This window comes from Dunckerocampus dactyliophorus, chromosome 13, assembly GCF_027744805.1.
Source record: "Dunckerocampus dactyliophorus isolate RoL2022-P2 chromosome 13, RoL_Ddac_1.1, whole genome shotgun sequence".
Lineage (NCBI taxonomy): Eukaryota > Metazoa > Chordata > Actinopteri > Syngnathiformes > Syngnathidae > Dunckerocampus > Dunckerocampus dactyliophorus.
In genome coordinates, this window is record NC_072831.1 from 912,710 (window position 1) to 932,848 (window position 20,139).

General features: G+C 43.5%; 1 protein-coding gene across 1 annotated transcript; it reads right to left on the reverse strand.

Annotated features, from left to right (window-relative positions):
- Positions 1-899: 899 nt before the first annotated feature.
- Positions 900-12,023, reverse strand: med6 (mediator complex subunit 6). Its single transcript, XM_054795698.1, has 8 exons — positions 11,930-12,023; positions 11,504-11,663; positions 8,751-8,842; positions 8,595-8,677; positions 3,130-3,238; positions 2,954-3,069; positions 2,849-2,876; positions 900-1,266 (listed from the first exon to the last, which is right to left on the reverse strand). Exons 1-8 carry the CDS (start codon positions 11,949-11,951, stop codon positions 1,136-1,138), a joined length of 741 nt encoding a protein of 246 aa, XP_054651673.1. The 5' UTR covers positions 11,952-12,023; the 3' UTR covers positions 900-1,135.
- Between the last annotated feature and the right edge of the window lie 8,116 nt (positions 12,024-20,139).

The following is a 20,139-nucleotide window of genomic DNA, read 5'->3' on the forward strand; positions in this document are numbered from 1 at the left end:
ACTATACATGAAATATGCCTTTTTTAAACTATTTCATGAACAAAATGATAAATTACATGATGTATTTGTGTGTATTAACAGCTACAAATGAAGTGAAAATGTAAATTTTTGTAAATGTAAAAGATAGCACACATCTATTAATACTAGCAAAACATTTGAATCACACTTCAACAGCATTATTATAAGCTATGAGGGGTTGCATTCATAGACTCCATGTCATTTTTTAAAGTTGAATGCACTGTTACTGTTACTGTAGTGTATTTATGAGGAAAAAACATCCATTTTGTAACAAATAATTAAATTTATGAGAATGAAGTCGGAAATTTACAAGAAAAAATGTGTACATTTATGAAAATAAAGTTGTGAATTTACAAGGAAAAAAACGTCAAATTTTGTTACAAAAAAGTTAACCCTAAATTTATGAGAAAAAGGTTGTAAATTAAGAGAAAATTTATAAAACTTAGAATAAATTTGTACATTTTGTATAAAAAGTCGTAAATTTCCGAGAATAAAGTCGTAAATTAATGAGAATAAAGTTGTGTGTTTATGAGAAAAAATTCATACATTTTGTAACAAAAACGAATAGTTGTAAATGAACGAGAAAAGGTTGTAAATTTACATGAATAAAGTCGTCAATTTACGAGAAAAAAGTTATACATTTGAGAATAAAGTCGTAAAATGTATAACAAAAAAGTCCCAAATTTCAGAGAATAAAGTCGTAAAATTTATAACAAAAGAGTCGTAAATTTAATGAATTTATGAGAAAAAAATGTATCTCCCTATAACTGCTTATTTTCATATTTGGCAATGCCCCATTACATAATTCACAATGCTTTATTTTGAACATGATACACAAAACCCGTTTAGGATTGCGAATAATCAGAGCAGAAGCATTCCCAAGCATTTACTCCCATTTATTGAAGGTGTAAATAGAAAAGAAAACACACTCCATGTACTGATGGGAGGAGCATGACTTCCCGGATGAGACGTTCCTGAGAGCAGAGCGAGAATGAAGGCGATTCTGGAGAAGAAAAGTCTTTTCTTATTTTGTCGTACGGTGTGCACGTCATGCAGGTGACGGACGCGAACGACACTTCATCATGCGGTAAACGCATGGCAAGAACTGCTGACGCCGTCATTGCAGCCTGGCCCGTTTCTCAGGAGGGGGTTTGTTGGGAGGCGCAGGGGCTGCCGATTTGGCGGCTGGCTCCCTTTCCTCTTGTTTGACCGTTTCCGTGGGCGGCTCGGGCTCTTTCTTCACCTCGACTGCGACACACCAGTATGCAATCACAGCTCAACAATTGTCATTCAATAGCATGACGTCTTTCAGCTGGAACAAGTTGGATATTTCACCCATGTGAGACTAGCCAATGATACGACACAATGCAGGCCTGTCACCATCACCAATAACTCAATTAGCTCATTCAATAACAAAGACGAATTTAAATGTTTTAAAAACCCCAACGCTGGATCCCAACAAATATTTATACGCCTTTTAGTTTTTTTTGCTCAAGAGACAAAAAAAGAGGTGATGATACAACTCTCCACTGATGTATTTCACTTCAGAGCAATTTTAAGCCATAAAAACGGCCACAAGGTGGCAGAAGCGCATTTGATGGAGCATGTGGATGGAAACATCACACGTGACACAAAGGAGGAAGTGAGAGTGAGGAGTGTAGCGTGCAGAAGGTTACGCATTGTAGGGCCATTTTAACACATGCGCACGCGTGCACACACGTGCATCAGTCTAAATGGTCTAAAATGGCCGCCACTGAAGGGGTTGTCTCTTGAAAAACGGCTGGGATTGAATGAGCAAATGTCCTGAAAGGGCTACCAGCGAATGAGAGTATTCACAGGTAAATATAAACAGTATGGAATACTTCCTTGGGTATAAAACAACATCTGATGTCAATTTAAGCCCTTTGTGATGTGAAAGGTTAGTGACAAAGACAGTGAAATAAGTCATAATAAACGCGGTGGAAGTTAGGTTTCAGCTGCCGTGATTCCCCAACTCTATCAGGGGTGTCGCGAAACGAGACGATACACGAGATTGGGTACACGAGACGAGACCTTCACATTAATTCTATGAAAAGTACTTTTCAATTGAACTGATTCACAAAACAATGCAGGTGCGTTTTGAAATGATTACTATCCCACAAACTGACACGATATTACTGCCTACACTTTGTGACACCAAATAAACCACTGATGTTATATTATTATTATATATATTACGTTATGTAAAAAATACTACTGTAATGCAATATTTCTTTTAATTTGTCAATTTCACCCTGTTGCAGAATTGGCATTTGATTCCAAGACTGATCAGTAGGCCTGTTGCGATAATCGATAAATCTAACGATAAAACAAAAACAAGTGGATAATTATGCTGCCCTGGATAAGTTCATGCGTGTGTGTTTCATCTGCTGGTGTCTCCCTCTGCTCTATCCTCTGGTTCTCCTGATTAGTAGTGATGTAGTAGTAGTAATATCATGATATTTCATTAGGACAAAGCAACAGGTACACTCGGTCAAATCCTAATTTCTTCCAGTCCTTCTTACCTCCGGGTACCTACACTTAATTCTAAATTTAAAAAATTACATCTAAAAAAGTTATTGGTACCATATTGAAGCAGAAAGACATCAGTATTGATAAAAAAGATACAGTGCTTGTCTATTAAATGGAAGTTGCTTGCTTTTGATATGGTGCACTGGCATTAATATGCCATATATCATAATTTAATGAAAAAATATTCTCATATAATGTTGACGATATCGGCAATAATTTGAAGGACAATTATGGTGACAGGCCCACCTGATACAGCGTATCAATGCAATCAACAGCATACCTGGAATGGGCTTCTCGCCTGGCTTTGGCTGAAAATGCAGACAATATCAGCACGCGTAAGTAAGGAAGTACAGTACACCTGTAGTGTAGTATGGCGTGAACATACCTGATAGAAGGTTGGCGGGAATTTGGCCCTGAGGTCCAACAGGAGGGTATCCACGCAATGCCTTTGGAAGAGTGAACCTGGTTCCTCTTTCTTTTTCGACTTAGGCTTGGCCTTTTCTGTGAAAACCAAACAGATGCTATGACGCATGATGCGGGTATTCCAACATGCAACCTCACCTCTCTCCTCCTGGTCCTTGAAGTGCCACCAGTACCCTTTGGACGGGTGGTAGCGACAGTAGGACATGGCTTCGTCAAACGCGGACTGGATTCCGTGGACAGCAGATAGCTGAAAGACACACCATCCAATTTGGTCCAACATATCACAGTCTCACGCATGCACTGTCTTATGAAAGCAGGGGGGCGTCAAGCTGCTTTTCACCGTGGGCCACATGGCAGTTGGGGTTCTCCGCAGGGGGCCACCTGCAGCTGTGAAACCATATTCATGTATAATCACCTCATGGTCGTATGACTATACATCTATTGTATCGTTCTAATCATGACCATAATAATCATGAACGATTATATTATAATCAATAATAAATAATTTTATTATTATTTTAATAATTTTAAATTGACAACAAAAAAATTCACAACAAAAACTACAAAAATTAAAATAAGAACATAAAATAAATGTTGTTTTCAGATGCATATAAAGTAACACCTGTGTATTCAAGTCAACTTTATTCAACAACCAAGTGTGTCTCATGACACTTTGCACCCGGTATGTGCTCACTAAGCCTAAATACGACACACGTCGTCTCTCGCCACATGCCGCTTTGAATTTCCCGCCTTCACTCCCATCACAGTTTTTCAAACATATATGAGTTAAGAACTCATGCTGCTTTATGGCAGAATACAGCCTATTATCAGTCCAAAACATGCATACTTAAGCAGAGTTGACCTACTTTTTGGCCTAAGCGATGCATTTTCAAGCATAAAAATTAGCTAAAGTACAAATACAATCGACCCTGTCACAGTTAATTTCTTCCACACGTGATCGTCAAATGATTTTCCACAAAGTAGATTTTCCACACAATATTAATAAATGTAATATTTTTGTAGTGAGAGTATAGTAAACCTGATTATGACCTTCTGAAAATGTTCTTTTAACATGATTAGAGCCCTCCAGACATTAAAATAACACCGCTATAGTCACCTTTACACTCCTATTACCCAATATAGTAGACATCATAACAGAAAATAAGACATAGAAAACCTGTTTACCACCTTCTGCGCAGAGTGCAGAGGGAACTCTGGCATAAGATCAGGAAGGGGAAGGACTGCTACAGGAGGAAACTGGAGAAGTGGCTGGAGCAGAATAATGCCAGGGAAGTTTGGAGAGGCCTGCAGACCATCACAGGTCATGGTAAAAGAGTGGGGAGAGACCAAGCCAGTGTGGACAAGATCTGGGCAGATGAACTCAATCTGTTTTTCAACAGATTGGAGTCTACCCCCCCCCCCCCCCCTCCCCTACCCACCCTGCCCCCTCTTCACACCTTCCCGGGACAGCCCCCCCTCCCCATCCACTCTTCATCCCCATCCCAGCCATCCTCTACCCCCCTCTCCATAACTGATGATCAGGTGAGAAGTCAACTAAAGAAGATCAAGGCAAGGAAGGCCCCGGGACCGGACGGCATCAGCCCTAAAATCCTCAAGGACTGTGCTGACCAGCTCTGTGGAGTTCTCAGGCACTTGTTCAACCTCAGCCTGAGCCTGGAGAAAGTCCCGGCCCTGTGGAAGACCTCCTGTGTGGTCCCGATCCCAAAGACACCGCGTCCCAAGGAGCCTAACCACTTCAGGCCTGTTGCCTTGACCTCTCACCTGATGAAGACCATGGAGAGGATTATCCTGCAGCACCTGTGACCCCTGGTGGGCACTCAGCTGGACCCCCTACAGTTTGCTTACCGGCCTCGGATCGGAGTGGACGACGCAGTGATCTACCTGCTGCACAGATCACTGCTACACCTGGAGGACAGCGGCAGCGCTGTGAGGGTCATGTTTTTTGACTTCTCCAGTGCCTTCAACACCATCCAGCCGTCACTACTCAGAGTGAAGATGGAGAGTGTGGGAGTAGACAAACACCTGACTGCATGGGTTATAGACTACCTCACCAACAGACCACAGTATGTGAGGCTTCGTCACTGTGTGTCTGACATGGTACTCTGCAGCACAGGTGCCCCTCAGGGTACGGTGCTCTCCCCTTTCCTCTTCACCCTCTACACCTCGGACTTCACACACAACTCCACACAGTGTCACATCCAGAAGTTCTCCGACGACACAGCCATCGTTGATTGTGTTTCAGAGGGGAATGATCTGGAATACAGGACGGTCATCAGGGACTTTGTCAGCTGGAGTGAGCTTAACCAGCTGCAGCTCAACACCAGCAAGACAAAGGAGATGATCATTAACTTCCAGAGGAAAACTTCTCACTTCACACCGGTGAACATCCAGGGAGCGGACATAGAGTTGGTAGACAGCTACAAATTCCTGGGTGTTCACCTTACCAACAAACTGGACTGGTCCGTCAACACCCACGCCCTCTACAAGAAGGGCCAGAGTCGCCTCCACCTGCTGAGGAGACTGAGGTCCTTTGGTGTGTGCAGGACTCTTTTACGGACCTTTTATGACTCTTTCAGCACGGACAGGGACAGGAGCAGGATCAATAGGCTGATCAGGAGAGCGAGGTCTGTCCTGGACGGTCCTCTGGACTCCGTGGAGGAAGTGGGGGAGAGAAGGATGTTGGCTAAGCTGACATCCATCATGAACAACACCTCTCACCCGCTACATGACACTGTGGGTTCCCTTAGCAGCTCCTTCAGCAGCAGACTGTTACACCCACGGTGTAAGAAGGAGAGGTTCCGCAGGTCCTTCATACCGACCTCTGTCAGGCTCTACAACACCTGCACCACCTGAACCATGTTGTAGTCACTATGTATTCTTTACTTGCGTATCTTGCTTGCTGCTGTAACAAGTGAATGGATTAATAAAGTACAATACATACAATACATACATACATACATTCTAAATACACTTTTTAACTTTCATAGAGCCCTCTAGACATGAAATAACACCCCTATAGTCACCTTTACACTCCTATTACCCAACAAAGTAGACATAATAAAAGAAAATAAGACATGTAAGTAGGTTTAGTGATCACTTAAATTTGAGCAATCCCGTTTCCAATTCCTCGTTTTGATTCTGGTTCACAATGATTCCAATTCTTTTCAGAGATAGGGTCATACAAGTTCTTGGATGAAATGTCTGTACACCTCCGTGATTTTTGAAAAACTATATAAAGTAAACTTTTTATGAATGACTTTACTATTAATTTCTCACAGGGCTATTTTCAACCAGAATATAAATATCAAAGCACTGAACTTGAACACAAATGTTTACAAGTCTCTTTACGTATGAGTCCACGTTCACAAATGATTTGTATTTGTATTTAACCATGTTACTGACTCCCTACTAACCTGTGTGCACCGTATCAAAGACGTACGTCTGGTCAACTTCCTGGCTAGTAAAGTCAGGTCATTTGTCCATGAAAAAGGACACAGCCTGACGTTAGCCGGATGTTTGAGTTGGCCACCGTATTGGCGGTATAAAGCATAGGCGTGTCTAAATAACTAATTTTACTCTTTGATAAATGTGCTGGGCCGCACGGTGGTCGAGTGGTTAGCATGTTGAGAAGTTCGATTCTCCCTGGGTGTGGAGTTTGCATGTTCTCCCCGTGTGCGCGTGGGTTTTCTCCGGGTACTCCGGCTTCCTCCCACATTCCAAAAACATGCAGGTGAGGTTAATTGGCGACTCTAAATCGTCCATAGGTATGAATGTGAGTGTGAATGCTTGTTTGTCTATATGTGCCCTAATGAGGAGAGGCGGTATAGAAAACGGATGGATAAGTGTGCTACAAATTATAGATGATATTAACAACATTTTTTGAGACCATTCTTTCGTTAATTATTGCCAAGAGAGGTGTAATTCACATTTGAACCACTACATGGTACTCAAGTAGGGTGGAGCTGTGTGAAACACATTAGCTTGACACAGAAGTTGTGTCAATGTAGCGAGCGACACAGTTTGTGAGCGCGCACCACTTTGCACTGTTTTGTTTTTTTATTTACGTTGCCCTGTTGTAACTGTTATAGCCCTGTTTCCTTGTGAGGGGAGGAGACGACATTCCACTGTAGCACCAATGACTGTTAGTCCCGGTTCCCATCCATGCCTGATGCCCAACCCAAGTGGTAAACAACCAAAACTAGCAAAATACTCCATTTATAAATATGGAATCCTACTTTGCGGAAATGTACTTATCACTAGGACTGTCACATCCATCCATCCATCTTCTCTGCTGCTTCTCCTCATTAGGGTCACGAGGGTATGCTGGAGCCTATCCCAGCTGACTTCGGGCGACATATAGACAAACAACCATTCACACCTATGGACAACTTAGAGTCTCCAATGAAGCTAACATGCATGTTTCTGGAATGTGGGAGGAAAGCGGAGTACTCGGAGAAAACCCACACACACATGGGGAGAACATGCAAACTCCACACAGAAATGCCCAACGGAGATTCGAACCCGGATCTTCTCCATCTCCTGACTGTTACTGTGTTGGCCAACATGCTAACCACTAGACCACCGTGCGGCCCTAGGCCGTCACAATAATGTCACAATAATCAATAAATGGAACAATAACAAAGAAAACAAAAACAGGTGGATAATTACGCTGCCCTGGATAAATTGACACGTGCGTGTATGTGAGTGTGTTTCATGTGCTGGTCTCTCTGTGCCAGACAGGCTGGATGACAAGAGGGTTCACTCTGCGCGCATTGCTTCTACAGTGGAATGAATGGACAGACTGAACCCTCCTCTCATTCAGCCTCTTTGTGGAGGCGGGGCTACTAATGAGTGGATACAGAATGCTGGCAGCAAATTAGCCTTGCGAGAAAGCATACGCTAACACGAACGAAGGCACAGAAGCAATGGTTTCTAAGGTGAATGCAACAGCAAAATTTGGGTTTTAATATTAACTCATTCAATCCCAGCCATTTTTCAAAAGACATCCCTCTCAGTAGCGGCAATTTTTGACAATTTTGACAGATTTTTCAAGGCACACAAAATATTGAAGAAAGAAAGATTAGACTCTCATCTTACATCAGGAAAAAACTGTGGGTTTCTAACTTTTTGCGTTCTTTAGTAATCAGCAGTAGAACATAGGTAAGTTTCAGGAAAATATCAGTTCCCGACTAAAAATGGGAGAAAACCAGCTTTTTGTAAAAAGACACATTTCAAGCATAACTTTCACTTTGACAGAGCTCTCCTATTGTGCAGTTGCGTCATCACCTCTTTTTGCTTCTCACGCAAAAAACCCCACCAAAGACGTACGGATACATCTTTGGGATCGGGTGCTCGTGTTGAAAAAAGCGTATAAATACATCTTTGGTAGCGAATGAGTTAATGCAATTAATGAAAAAAAATGGTCTGAAAATGTGGTTAATAATATCGATGATCGACGATCATTTCTAGCACAACTATCGACAAGCAAAATTTGTTGTCGTGACAGGCCTGCTTATCACGGTCGTGTCTGGAACCAAAATGAAGCGTCATAAAGGAGGGATGATTGTAGGTCAAACTCTCACCGCTCTGGAGCTGATGACAGTGCCGAGGTCTGGTGCCTGATAGACCACTCCTATGATGATGTAGTAGTCCGCCAAGGGGATCACTGCACAGTTTGAGAAGATGTTGAAGTGCTGAATAAGACAAGAGCGGAATGCGATCCGTGACTGGCTGCTCACCTTGTGTGGGTGACTGCCTCTGTTGTTTACGGATGATGTAAAGAATGGGCTCTTGTGCATGGAGAAGAATGTACTCCACTCCCACCATCTGACTGCAGTGAAGAAAAGAATCACTAAAAAAAGTTGTGTCATGATGCAGGCAGGCAACTTTTAGGAAAGCGTTCTCTCACACATAAAACCAGCATCAATCTCCGCCTATTATTACAGCTCTGGGAGTTGGTTTCCCTCCAGCGAGACACACGCAGCCCAACATGAAAGCATGCAACTTTCAGACTATGTGAAGATATGCTAAGAAGTTAGAGAAAATAAAAACTGGAGGTTCAGCGGAGCCTTCGTCCCGACAGCCAACGCTTACTGAGACGTTTAAACAAAATGGTGCACGCTCACAGATGGTGTCGCTCGCTACATTTCAAAAGAAATGCATCCGCTCAATACGGCATCGATTGTATGCCATATCATTCACGAAAAAAATGGTCTCAAAAGTGGTGTTGACAATAGCAATTATCGACCAGCCTACTCATAATATCACAAAGTTATTCTCGTCAAATTGCAACTTTATTCCTGTAATATTTTGACTTGATGCTTGTAAAATTATAACTCTTTCCACAAGCTAAATGGTCCCAAAATGAAAAGTTTATTCATTGTTTCTCATAATGTTACAACTTCTTTCAAATGTGTGTTACTAAAATGACATTATTTATCCACACAATATTACAAATCTACTCTCGTAAAAAACCTTTCTTCTCATTGGAATTAAGACTTTCTCTTTTAATATTTTTATTTTCCAACTTTCTTCCCATATCATACCTTTGTTTTGTTTGTTTCTCGTATTATGACTTAAAAAAAATAACATATTCTTCTTAAATATTTCAATTCCACTATCCCAACAAAATTGCAACTTCATTTAATTTTTAAAAAAACTGTTTTTTTCTACAATATTTCAAATGTATGACCCTAAAACAAGGCTATTTTTCCTAATAATATTATGATGTCATTCTTGTAAAATTACAGCTTTTTCTTGTTAGATGACAACTTTTTTTTCCTACTATTTGGACTTTATTCTTGTAAAATGACTTCTGTTTTTTCTGGGTGTATGGTAGTTGTGTTTTTGTGAAATGATATTTTTAGAATGTGGGGTGGCCCGCACCCCTGGTCTAAAACTTGATGTATACTTGAAGAAAAAAAACAGCCTAGTATGAACTTTTTCACTTTACCTCACACCTTTTTTGCTTGGTTTGCCATTGTTGCTGCGTTTTTGTTTTTTTTTTTTTTTTTTTTGGGGGGGGGGGGGGGGGGGTATTTTCCAAATATTTACGTTGAAGTTCCTTTTTTTTCTCGGAATATGACGACTTTATTCCTCTCAACTTTTTCTCAAATATTAGGACTAAAAAATATATATATACAGTAGACGCCCCTACAACGTAAATAATCCTTTCCGAGAACCTTTATGTTATAGGGATTTTATGTTATACGAAGCGTAAAATACATGTAAATAGCCTAATCCGTTCCAAGATCTTCCCAAACTCACACCTTTGGCACTTCAAAATATTCAAAGGTGGGAAAATATAAGAAAACGTTAGCATAAACATAGTAGAGTAACATTCCAATATAAAATAAGGTAATAAATCAGATTACTGTAAATGAAAAAACTGAAAAACAAAAACAATCCTACCGTTCACGAGATGTCTTGATCAGGAGCACAAGTGGAGGCAGGAAGAAGGAGCAGGAGGAGGAGGAGGAGGAGGAGGAGCACTAGCCTGAGTCGAAACGTGACTCAAAGAGTCTAAGAGTCAGCTGGTCTCACAGACAAACGCACACGCACTACACGATAATGCTGTGTGCAAAATTTTAATTTGTAACTTAACTTAATTGTTTAAGTTAGTTTAAGGGCGACTACGAAGAAGAAGGGAGGGTGAACGGAGAAGCCCGTCTCTCACACAAACTAACGCACGTGCTGTATAAGTCAGCCAATGAGATGAGAGCGTAGGCGGTGTCCCGATAATCAGCCAATGAGAGCGTGAAGCGTCAGAAGGCGTCACCAAGTGTACTCTGTTAGTCTGAACTTGCACCGACTTATTTATAAAGTCGATTGAAGAAAAAAAAACTTGACACACTGACTTGACGCTTTACATTATATGGAATTTCTTCCATAACACGATGCAAAAACTTTACATAAATTCTTTACGTTCAGTGGACTTTACGTAAAAGGAGGTTTACGTTATGCGAGGTACTACTGTATTTTTTTTTTATAGTTCAACTTTATATTTCCTCACAATATTACGAGGTTATTCTCATATAATTGTGACTTTTTGTTGTTTTTTTCCTCATAATATGACTTTCGTCTTGTAAAATGACTAATTTCCCCAGTATTGCTGCTTTTTTTCCCCACCCAACTATTTCAACTTTATTCTTGCAAATGTTCTTCTCGTAATTATGACTTTATTCCCATAATACCAGAACTTTTTCCACAACCTAATTTTGCAAAAACAACTTTCTTTTGTTTTGTTTGTTTTTCAAATATTATGACTTTTTTCTTTAATATGTCAACTTTATTTTTCCTCACAATATTACGAGGTTATTGTCATAACATTGTGACTTTTTCCTCATAATACTTTGACTTTACTCTTGTAAAACGACTGCTGATTTTTTCCATCTTCGCTGTTTTTTTTTTGTTTTTGTTAAATGATATATTATAGTAACTTAAAAAAACAGCTGCTCCTGATTTGCAATGAGCCAGTGGGAGAAGGTCTTACTTGAGGTGATCCAGAGAGAGCCGCTGCATCTTCACCACCTCATTATTACAGGTTCTGTCGTAAAAGGGGTTACTTCTCTCAGAGAAATAGTCCAGCACATTTCCAGGGTTTAGAATAGGGACCACACCGCTGTCCACCCACGATATCCCCAGCAGGTTGTCTGCAAAATCAACCACACACAATCACACAAAACACCTTATTAGCCCTTACATGAACGAGTCCGAATCTAACAAGATGGATGTCACTTTTCATTGTTTATACATTACGAGCGAATGCTAATCATGCTAGGCGCTAACGCTGATAGGTCAAGCACGAACAAAGGCTGTCATGTTTGCCCTTGTCTTGATGCAAAAGACTTAATGCTTCCGTTCATCCCCCATTGCCTCGCTACACCAACAAATGAAACAACAACTTTGTTTTCGCTACCTCTGAAATCCACCGACGCCATGACAGTAGTAAACAGTCCCGTCGCTGTTTGATGACGTCAATCACCGCGTCAAAGCGGAAGAACAGCGGTCATTTGACAAAATAAAGGCGCATACACTTTTGTTTTGAAGTATAGTCGTCAGTTTGAAATGGTGGTGCTGCTAACGAATTTATTGAACGAACGCATACAGAATACAGATGCATCCAGTGGCTTAACTGCGCCAGCAGGGGTCACTGTAGTTTGAGCACCCCACTCTCCGATCTCTCTTGGTTGTGCTAATAATTTAATTAACTGGAGTAATTTATTGATTTATTTTAAAGTCTGCAGTATATTGAGGTAGCGGGGTGATTTATAATATATCCAAGCTAATATACAATAAGAGAAAAAACAACAGAATCACGTAAATTATGTGAAAATTAAAAAATAAAAACAAAAAAAGAAGTAAGCCATGATCGACGCTAGTATTAATTCGATACTATTGAGTGCGCGTCGTTTGGGCTGAGTGAGGTGCGATGCCACTTGTTATGAAGCGTATTTGTCATGTTGTTACAACGCCCCTAGATGGCTCTAATGGGGCGTGCGTTGTATGGAGGATGTGAGTGTAGTACGCAGGGATGGATGTTGGTGTAACCCGCCTTACTTTCCTCTTGGTTGTGTTCTGGTCTTTGGGGTCTTTTATTTCTCGTCCGTCAGAAACATGTATGGACGAGAGCGCACACGCACCGTGAGGTAATTACGTCACCACGCTCCAGCACACACCGACGCAACACTCGCACCACACAAAACCAGTACATGAACATATTTACACATACAACATAACAATAATGCTAAGTGTTTAGGTGAAATTAGCAATGGTTTTAAACTCGTTACATTTGGATGGAACAATGTGCAAAGACGTGCTATGGGAAGTATGGACATTTCAGTCCGCACGTGACTAATTTCAGCGCCTTTCGGGTGAGTCAATGAGCTGTCATGTACGTCGTCCACTTGATTTGCCGACGCTCTTGAGAGCCTTTTATGAAAGACGTCAAGCGAACAATACGTAAAGCTAAGTTGGAGCTACATATTGATTGGCATGACTTGTAACGGATGCGGACCAAATGGATGAGGTCGCCATGAGTGAGTCGGAGGAGAGGTAATGAAGGCGATTGTTGAGCAACAGCTCTACTTTACCTTTCATCAGACAAACGAACGGATTTATATTTACATTCATATGCTAGTGTCTGCATGTTTCTGTTCTTTGTCACGTAACACCGTGCCGTTGCTTGTTGACAAATAGCATTGCAATGCAAACGTGCTACATTTGCAACGCTTCGTGTGTCAAACAGTCACTGAAATCCACGTTTTTATGTAGTAATGTTAGAAAATGTTTAAATATGTATAATTCTATCTGATAAAGCTAGACTTGAACTTACATTTCATACCTCCTTCACTTCTCAACCCCAAATATTAAAGATGCTACAGCAGATTTTATACCGGGAAATACTTGTAGTGCCTTTGGTTCCCATTGCTTTAACATTGAGTCAAGACAAAAACTGTGATCTGCCCACGACCTTGCCGAGCACAACGGTGCTTGTGTAACGAGTTAAAACCATTGTTAATTTCACCAAGACACTTAGCATTATTGTTATGTTGTATGTGTAAATATGTTCATGTACTGGTTTTGTGTGGTGCGAGTGTTGCGTCGGTGTGTGCTGGAGCGTGGTGACGTAATTACATCACGGTGCGTGTGCGCTCTCATCCATACATGTTCCTGATATGGACGAGGTAAGACGTAAAATGTGCTCTTTCCCTGAGAGTTGTGTGTAGTATAATGGATGTCTAGTGAGAGTTTTCGTCGACGTGTTTATTGTTTTGTGTACTTTGGAACTACGGTTCTCTTCATTGTGGTTAGTGACTAACCTCAAAATAAATCAGGTACAAAAATGAAGAGGAAGAAGTAATCTGCCTAACAAACATGCATACGAATGAAAATATGCCCGATATATGAAAAAAATTCCATTTTGAAGGAGGTCTGCACGGACTCTCCTTACAGAGCGCGCACACTCAGTGTCAGATTTTTTTCATCGCTAAAATACGGGTTTTGTAACGTTGCTATTTTATGGTGTGACTTTTAGGAGTGACGTGAAGAATGAAGAAGAACAGCCTCGCTGTCACGGGTAGGCACACAGGATTCCAAGATGCAGAGAAGACACCGGTGTAGGTTTACGAAAGTTTATTCCAATACAAAAATATGACACTATTGTAACTAAAGGTGCTGCACAACTAACAGGCAGGGGAAACAGAAAAATAGAAAAATGCTAACTAAGGTAGCTGCTGAAAAACTAGCAGAGAATGGTAACAAAGACTTCACTGCAATGGAAAAACTGCGCAGGAGCGAGAACTTGAAATAGCAACAAACAGACTGTAGCAAAAAGGCTGACAGGAACTTGCACGAGTAGTACTTACAAGAACTACCCGAGGCCAGAAACTTGGGAAGGCATACAAGGCAGGACATGAGCATGGAACAGGTGAACATGGGAAAACAAACCGGCAATGACTGAACATGGAAGCAGAGCTAAAGTAGTCCAACGAAGACTGAAAACAGGTGTGTCTGAGCTCCTCCCCAGGGTGGGCAGGTGCACTGCAACAAGAGACCATAAGTTGGCAGCAGAGCAGCACTCTTATAACTCATGACAGTACTCTCCCCTCTTATAAGGCGACCCCTGGCGGCTTACCTGGCTTGTCGGGGTGGAGCGAGTGGAAGACACTAATGAGGGTGGGGTCAAGGGTACAGGAGCGAGCAACCCAGGAGCGTTCCTCCGGACCATATCCCTCCCAATCGACCAGATACTGCCACCCTCTACCCCTTCTTCTGACATCCAGGATCACAAGGCTGGCAAACAGCTTTTACCCACAGGCCATCAGGCTTCTCAACGAAGCACTCACACACGCCACACGCAACACAAGCACACACTCATAGCACTTTATTTATTTATTTATTTGTATTATTTATTTGTATTAATGTCTCTTCTGTTGTTGTTGCTTAATTTATTGGTATATATGTTTATGTGTTTATGTTTCTTATGTTCTTATTCTTTATTGTGTTTTCTTTCTTTTCTTGGGAGAATGAACAGAATAAGATTTTCATTGCATGGTATAACTGCTGTTTTACCATGCACATGACAATAAAACACTCTTGAATCTTGAATCTTGAATAGCCTTCACTGTATAAGCGAGCGAGCCATCGATCATATGCGGCGGGGGCAGAGCTTCGGCCGGAGGGCACAGTGGACTGGATGATACTGCTTTGATGCGGGAGACGTGGAATACGAGATGAATCTTCATCGAGGATGGAAGTTGAAGCTTGACCGACGAATTGATAATTGACTTGACGGTGTAAGGTCCGATGAATCTTGGAGCAAGCTTCCGGCTGGTCCCTGCTAGAGGTAGGTCACGAGTCGAGAGCCATACCTGATGTCCTGGCTTGTAAATGGGAGCAGGAATCCGATGGCAATCTGCAACTTGGCGGTTGCGTGCTGCCTCTGTCTCTCTCCATATGCGCCGGGCTCGCCGTAGGTGAAAGTGAACTGCCGGAACTGTGGTGCTTGCTTCCTGGGATGGGAACAAGGAAGGCTGGTAGCCATATGCAGCCTTAAACGGGGACATACCTGTAGCCGAGCTGGGGAGCGAATTGTGGGCGTACTCCACCCAAGGAAGATAGGTGGCCCACGAAGAGGGGTGTCGATGGCATACACATCGAAGTGCGGACTCCAAATCTTGGTTGGTCCACTCTGTCTGGCCAGACCGGACTGACTGTGGGTGATAACCTGAAGACAAACTGACCGAAGCTCCCAACGCTTTTAAAAATGTTTTCCAAACCTTGGAGGTAAACTGAGGTCCACGATCTGATACCAAGTCCTTAGAAATTCCATGGATACGAAACACGTGTCTTACAAGGAGGCATGCGGTCTCGAGAGCTGACGGAAATTTATTGAGAGCAATAAAATGTACCATCTTGGAGAATCTGTCTACGACAGTAAGTACGACAGTCTTTCCCTGTGAAGAGGGTAGTCCTGTAATGAAGTCCAAGGAAATGTGAGACCAGGGGCAGGAGGGGATGGGTAGTGGTTGCAGGCATCCAGCAGGAGGGCGATGGGACGGTTTGCTCCTGGCGCAGACAGAGCAGGCTGCGACGTATCCCTTGGTGTCAGCCAACATAGATGACCACCAGAACCTCTGTGCCAAGATGAAGTGGGTACGTTGGACCCCGGGATGACAGGAAAACTTAGATGTGTGGCCCCATTGAAGGACTTCGGGTCTGAGTTCTGGTGGCACGAACAGCTTTCCCTCTGGACACCCCTCGGGCCGATCTGTCTCGGCGGCTGCTTCCATGACTCTCCTTTCGATGTCCCAGCGAAGGCACCCTAAGGCCCGGGCTACAGGTAAAATGGTCTCTGGTGGTCCATCCTCCTTGGAAGGGTCGAATATTCTGGAAAGAGCATCGGGTTTAACATTCTTGGAGCCGGGTCTGTATGTGATTGAGAAATTGAATCTTCTCAGAAAAAGTGACCAGCAAGCTTGACGAGAGTTCAGTCTTTTGGCTGTTCGAATATAAGCTAGATTCTTGTGATCTGTTACGACGACAAAAGTTATGGCTGCCCCCTCCAACCAATGCTGCCACTCCCGCAGCGCAAGAACGATGGCAAGCAGTTCCCTATTACCCACATCGTAATTACCCTCTGCCTTGGTGAGGCAACGTGGGAAGAATGCACACGGGTGGAGCCTCTGGTCAACTGGGGAACATTGGGACAGGACGGCTCCCACTCCTGTATCCGAAGCGTCGACCTCAACAAAAAATTGTGAAGAGGGGTTAGGGTGAGTAAGTACTGGTGCAGATGTGAATAATGACTTTAACTTAACAAAAGCTTTTTCGGCTTCTGGAGACCAAACAAAGGGTACTTTGGTGGATGTAAGCCTCGTCGGAGGTTCCGCCTTGCTGCTGTAATTGCAAATGAAACGCCTATAAAAGTTGGCGAACCCAAGGAACCTCTGTAGATGCTTCCTTGATGTGGGAGAAGGCCAATCAACCACCGCCTGTATCTTGGCGGGATCGGCTCTCAGTTGGCCCTTCTCCACGATGTATGCCAAAAACGAGACCGTAGTAACATGAAATTCGCACTTCTCTGCCTTCAGGAACAAGCGGTTCTCCAGAAGCCGTTGTAAGACCTGGCGTACGTGGAGAATGTGATCCTGTAAGGAGTTGGAAAAAATTAATATATCATCCAGGTAGACAAAACAGACTTGATTTAAGAGATCCCTAAGAACATCGTCAATGAGGTTTTGAAACACGGCAGGTGCATTAGTAAGCCCGAAGGGCATGACCAGGTATTCATAGTGACCCAGTGGAGTGTTAAATACTGTCTTCCACTCGTCCCCCTCCCTAATGCGGACCAGGTGGTAAGCGTTACGCAAGTCCAATTTCGTAAATATCTTAGCGGAGTGAAGGGACGAAAATGCTGAATCCATGAGTGGAAGTGAGTGGCAATTCTTTACAGTAATTTCGTTGAGCCCACGATAATCGATGCACGGGCGTAGGGATTTATCTTTTTTCTCGACGAAAAAGAAACCAGCCCCCAGAGGTGACGAAGAGGGGCGGATGAGCCCTGCTGCCAACGAGGTCGTGATATAATCCTTTAAGGCCTTCTGTTCAGGTGCGGAAACGTTGTAAAGCCTATCACTAGGTAATGGTGCGTCGGGCATGAGTTTAATTGCACAGTCGTACGGACGATGGGGTGGCAAACTCTGGGCTCTATCTTTACTAAATACTCGTGCCAAATCATGGTAAAACATGGGAACCTTAGACGGGGTACTTGCTTGACGGGGTACTCACAGTCTGATACTGGTGGTCGATCACCAGACGATTCTCGACCTACGTCAGCTGGAGGGCGAGTACCTTTGACGTCGTCTGGGGGTGATTGAGTGCGGCGAGGTGGCCGCAGTATAGGCAGAGGCGTAGGCGACGCCGTTGAGCCAGTTCTGCCGTAGGCAGGCGACCTGTTCCCCGCTGCATGGGTTCCTCCGTGGAGCTGCCCGTGGTCTCAGCAATGGCGGGGTCGAGGCGCCACTCCCGGTGGGGCGAGGGAACTATCCGTGTTATCGGCCGGGGGGAGGTGCGGCTGAACAGTTCTTCTGTCTCCCGACCCCGAATGGGGTAGTCTAACTCTGCGGAATCCACCATGGCCGCATTGTACTGTCACGGGTAGGCACACAGCCGGTAACCGGATTCCAAGTTGCACAGAAGACACCGGTGTAGGTTTACGAAGGTTTATTCCAATACAAAAATATGACACTATTGTAACTAAAGGCACTGCACAACTAACCGGCAGGGGAAACAGAAAAATAGAAAAATGCTAACTAAGGTAGCTGCTGAAAAACTAGCAGAGAATGGTAACAAAAACTTCACTGCAATGGAAAAACTGCGCAGGAGCGAGAACTTGAAATAGCAACAAACAGACTGTAGCAAAAAGGCTGACAGGAACTTGCACGAGTAGTACTTACAAGAACTAGCCGAGGCCAGAAACATGGGAAGGCATACAAGGCAGGACATGAGCATGGAACAGGTGAACATGGGAAAACAATCCAGCAATGACTGAACATGGAAGCAGAGCTAAAGTAGTCCAACGAAGACTGAAAACAGGTGTGTCTGAGCTCCTCCCCAGGGTGGGCAGGTGCGCTGCAACAAGAGACCATAAGTTGGCAGCAGAGCAGCACTACACTCGCACTGCTGACAGCACGGAGGTGAGGTGCGACTTTCACACGCACTGTCAGCACTACACTCGGACCATGTCCACACCGACACGGAGATTTGTAAAAACAGACTTAAAACCATTTCTGTCCACACGAATACACGTGCACTGGCCGTCATGCGCATGCCAAAGTCAAGGCAGCGCAGTAAAGGTGACTATAGGGGTGCTATATCATGTCTGAAGGGCTCTAATAAAGTTACTAATCCTCCCCCCCAAGCAATTGTTTGGAAGGAAAGAGCCCTCAACCCTTGTCCTTTGAGAACTGGAAGGATACCACAGGCTGGAATCCCACTTTAATGGTCCTCACAGAAGTTCTGGTGTGTGTCTTTGTCAGGTTAATAGGTGCGAATGGTGCAGGGGAAGAAGAGCATCTTGGGTCCAGATCCAAGTTGATGTCGTGGATATCGGCCGATTGTCAAGTTGTTTGGTGCTTGATGGGGTTCTTCATGTTCCTCCTGTGTTTGCTGGCTGGCGTCTTTGTCATCAACTCCAAGCTAGATGAGGTCATGGATGAGCTGATCAGCACACAGAAAGACCTGGAACAGCAAATCAACGCCCTGCTGATTAAGCGGGACGAATTGCAGCAGGCGCATCGGCAGCTGATGAACGTCTGGCGTCCCCAGATAGCAGACGGGACGACGTGAAATGAGTCTGGCGTGAGCAGCAAAGTTTGAACACAACTCTCAACACCATGCTGATGGGTTTGAACTAGTGATGTTACGAGATGTGCCGAGGCTTCGAAGCTTGTGTTGAGTAATGGAGGGGGCATTTCCGCGAAGCGCGTATCGAGGCTTGGTTCATTTAGGGGAGGAGCTGAAAATGATGACGTCTGAAGCCTCGCTGCCCGACTGTACCACGTGACTGCTTCGGGCAGTGGTTCAGATTTTGGCACGAGGTTTGACAGCAATATAAACCCCTCAGGCTCCATTCAAAATGTGGGTTTTTGATGAGGAGTTGTAGTCATTTCAGCGTTTGGATAAAAGTTATAGAGTTTGGATACTAGAGTTTGGATAGCATAGTTTGGAGAGAGGATGGAGCCGGTGAGGAAGAGGAGGATTTCCCCTGTGTGAGTGTAAGGGATGCCAGCCTGTGAGACTGTAAGAGTGTACGTTGGTAAACCTCAGTCCCTCTGCCTTAGCAGCTACGCTGAACACGCGGTCGACAGCTCGGATATTTAGTCGTGTGGTCAACGCTCACGCCTCCCGTTACGAAGGTGCAGCGTTCGAGCCCCGGTGCGGGCGGGTTTACATGAGATTGTTTTGATTTATATAAACTGGCAATTCAATTTTTGTGCACGCCAGCGTCTTCTGTCCCCTTTGAAAGAGTGTTTTCAAAGACTGGAGAAGTTGTTTAAAAAAAAGAAATCGTTTAAAACCAAAAACTGTTGAGAAAGTGTTATTTCTGAATAAAACGTACTCTGT

Excerpts from the sequence above, each read along its gene's own strand:
- med6 (XM_054795698.1), bottom strand. The coding sequence starts at position 11,951 with ATGGCGTCGGTGGATTTCAGAG. Across the intron at positions 8,843-11,503 it reads CTCTCTCTGGATCACCTCAA|TCAGATGGTGGGAGTGGAGT; the intron begins GTAAGACCTTCT and ends TCTTCACTGCAG. Across the intron at positions 3,239-8,594 it reads CTGTCATCAGCTCCAGAGCG|CTATCTGCTGTCCACGGAAT; the intron begins GTGAGAGTTTGA and ends TGTGTCTTTCAG.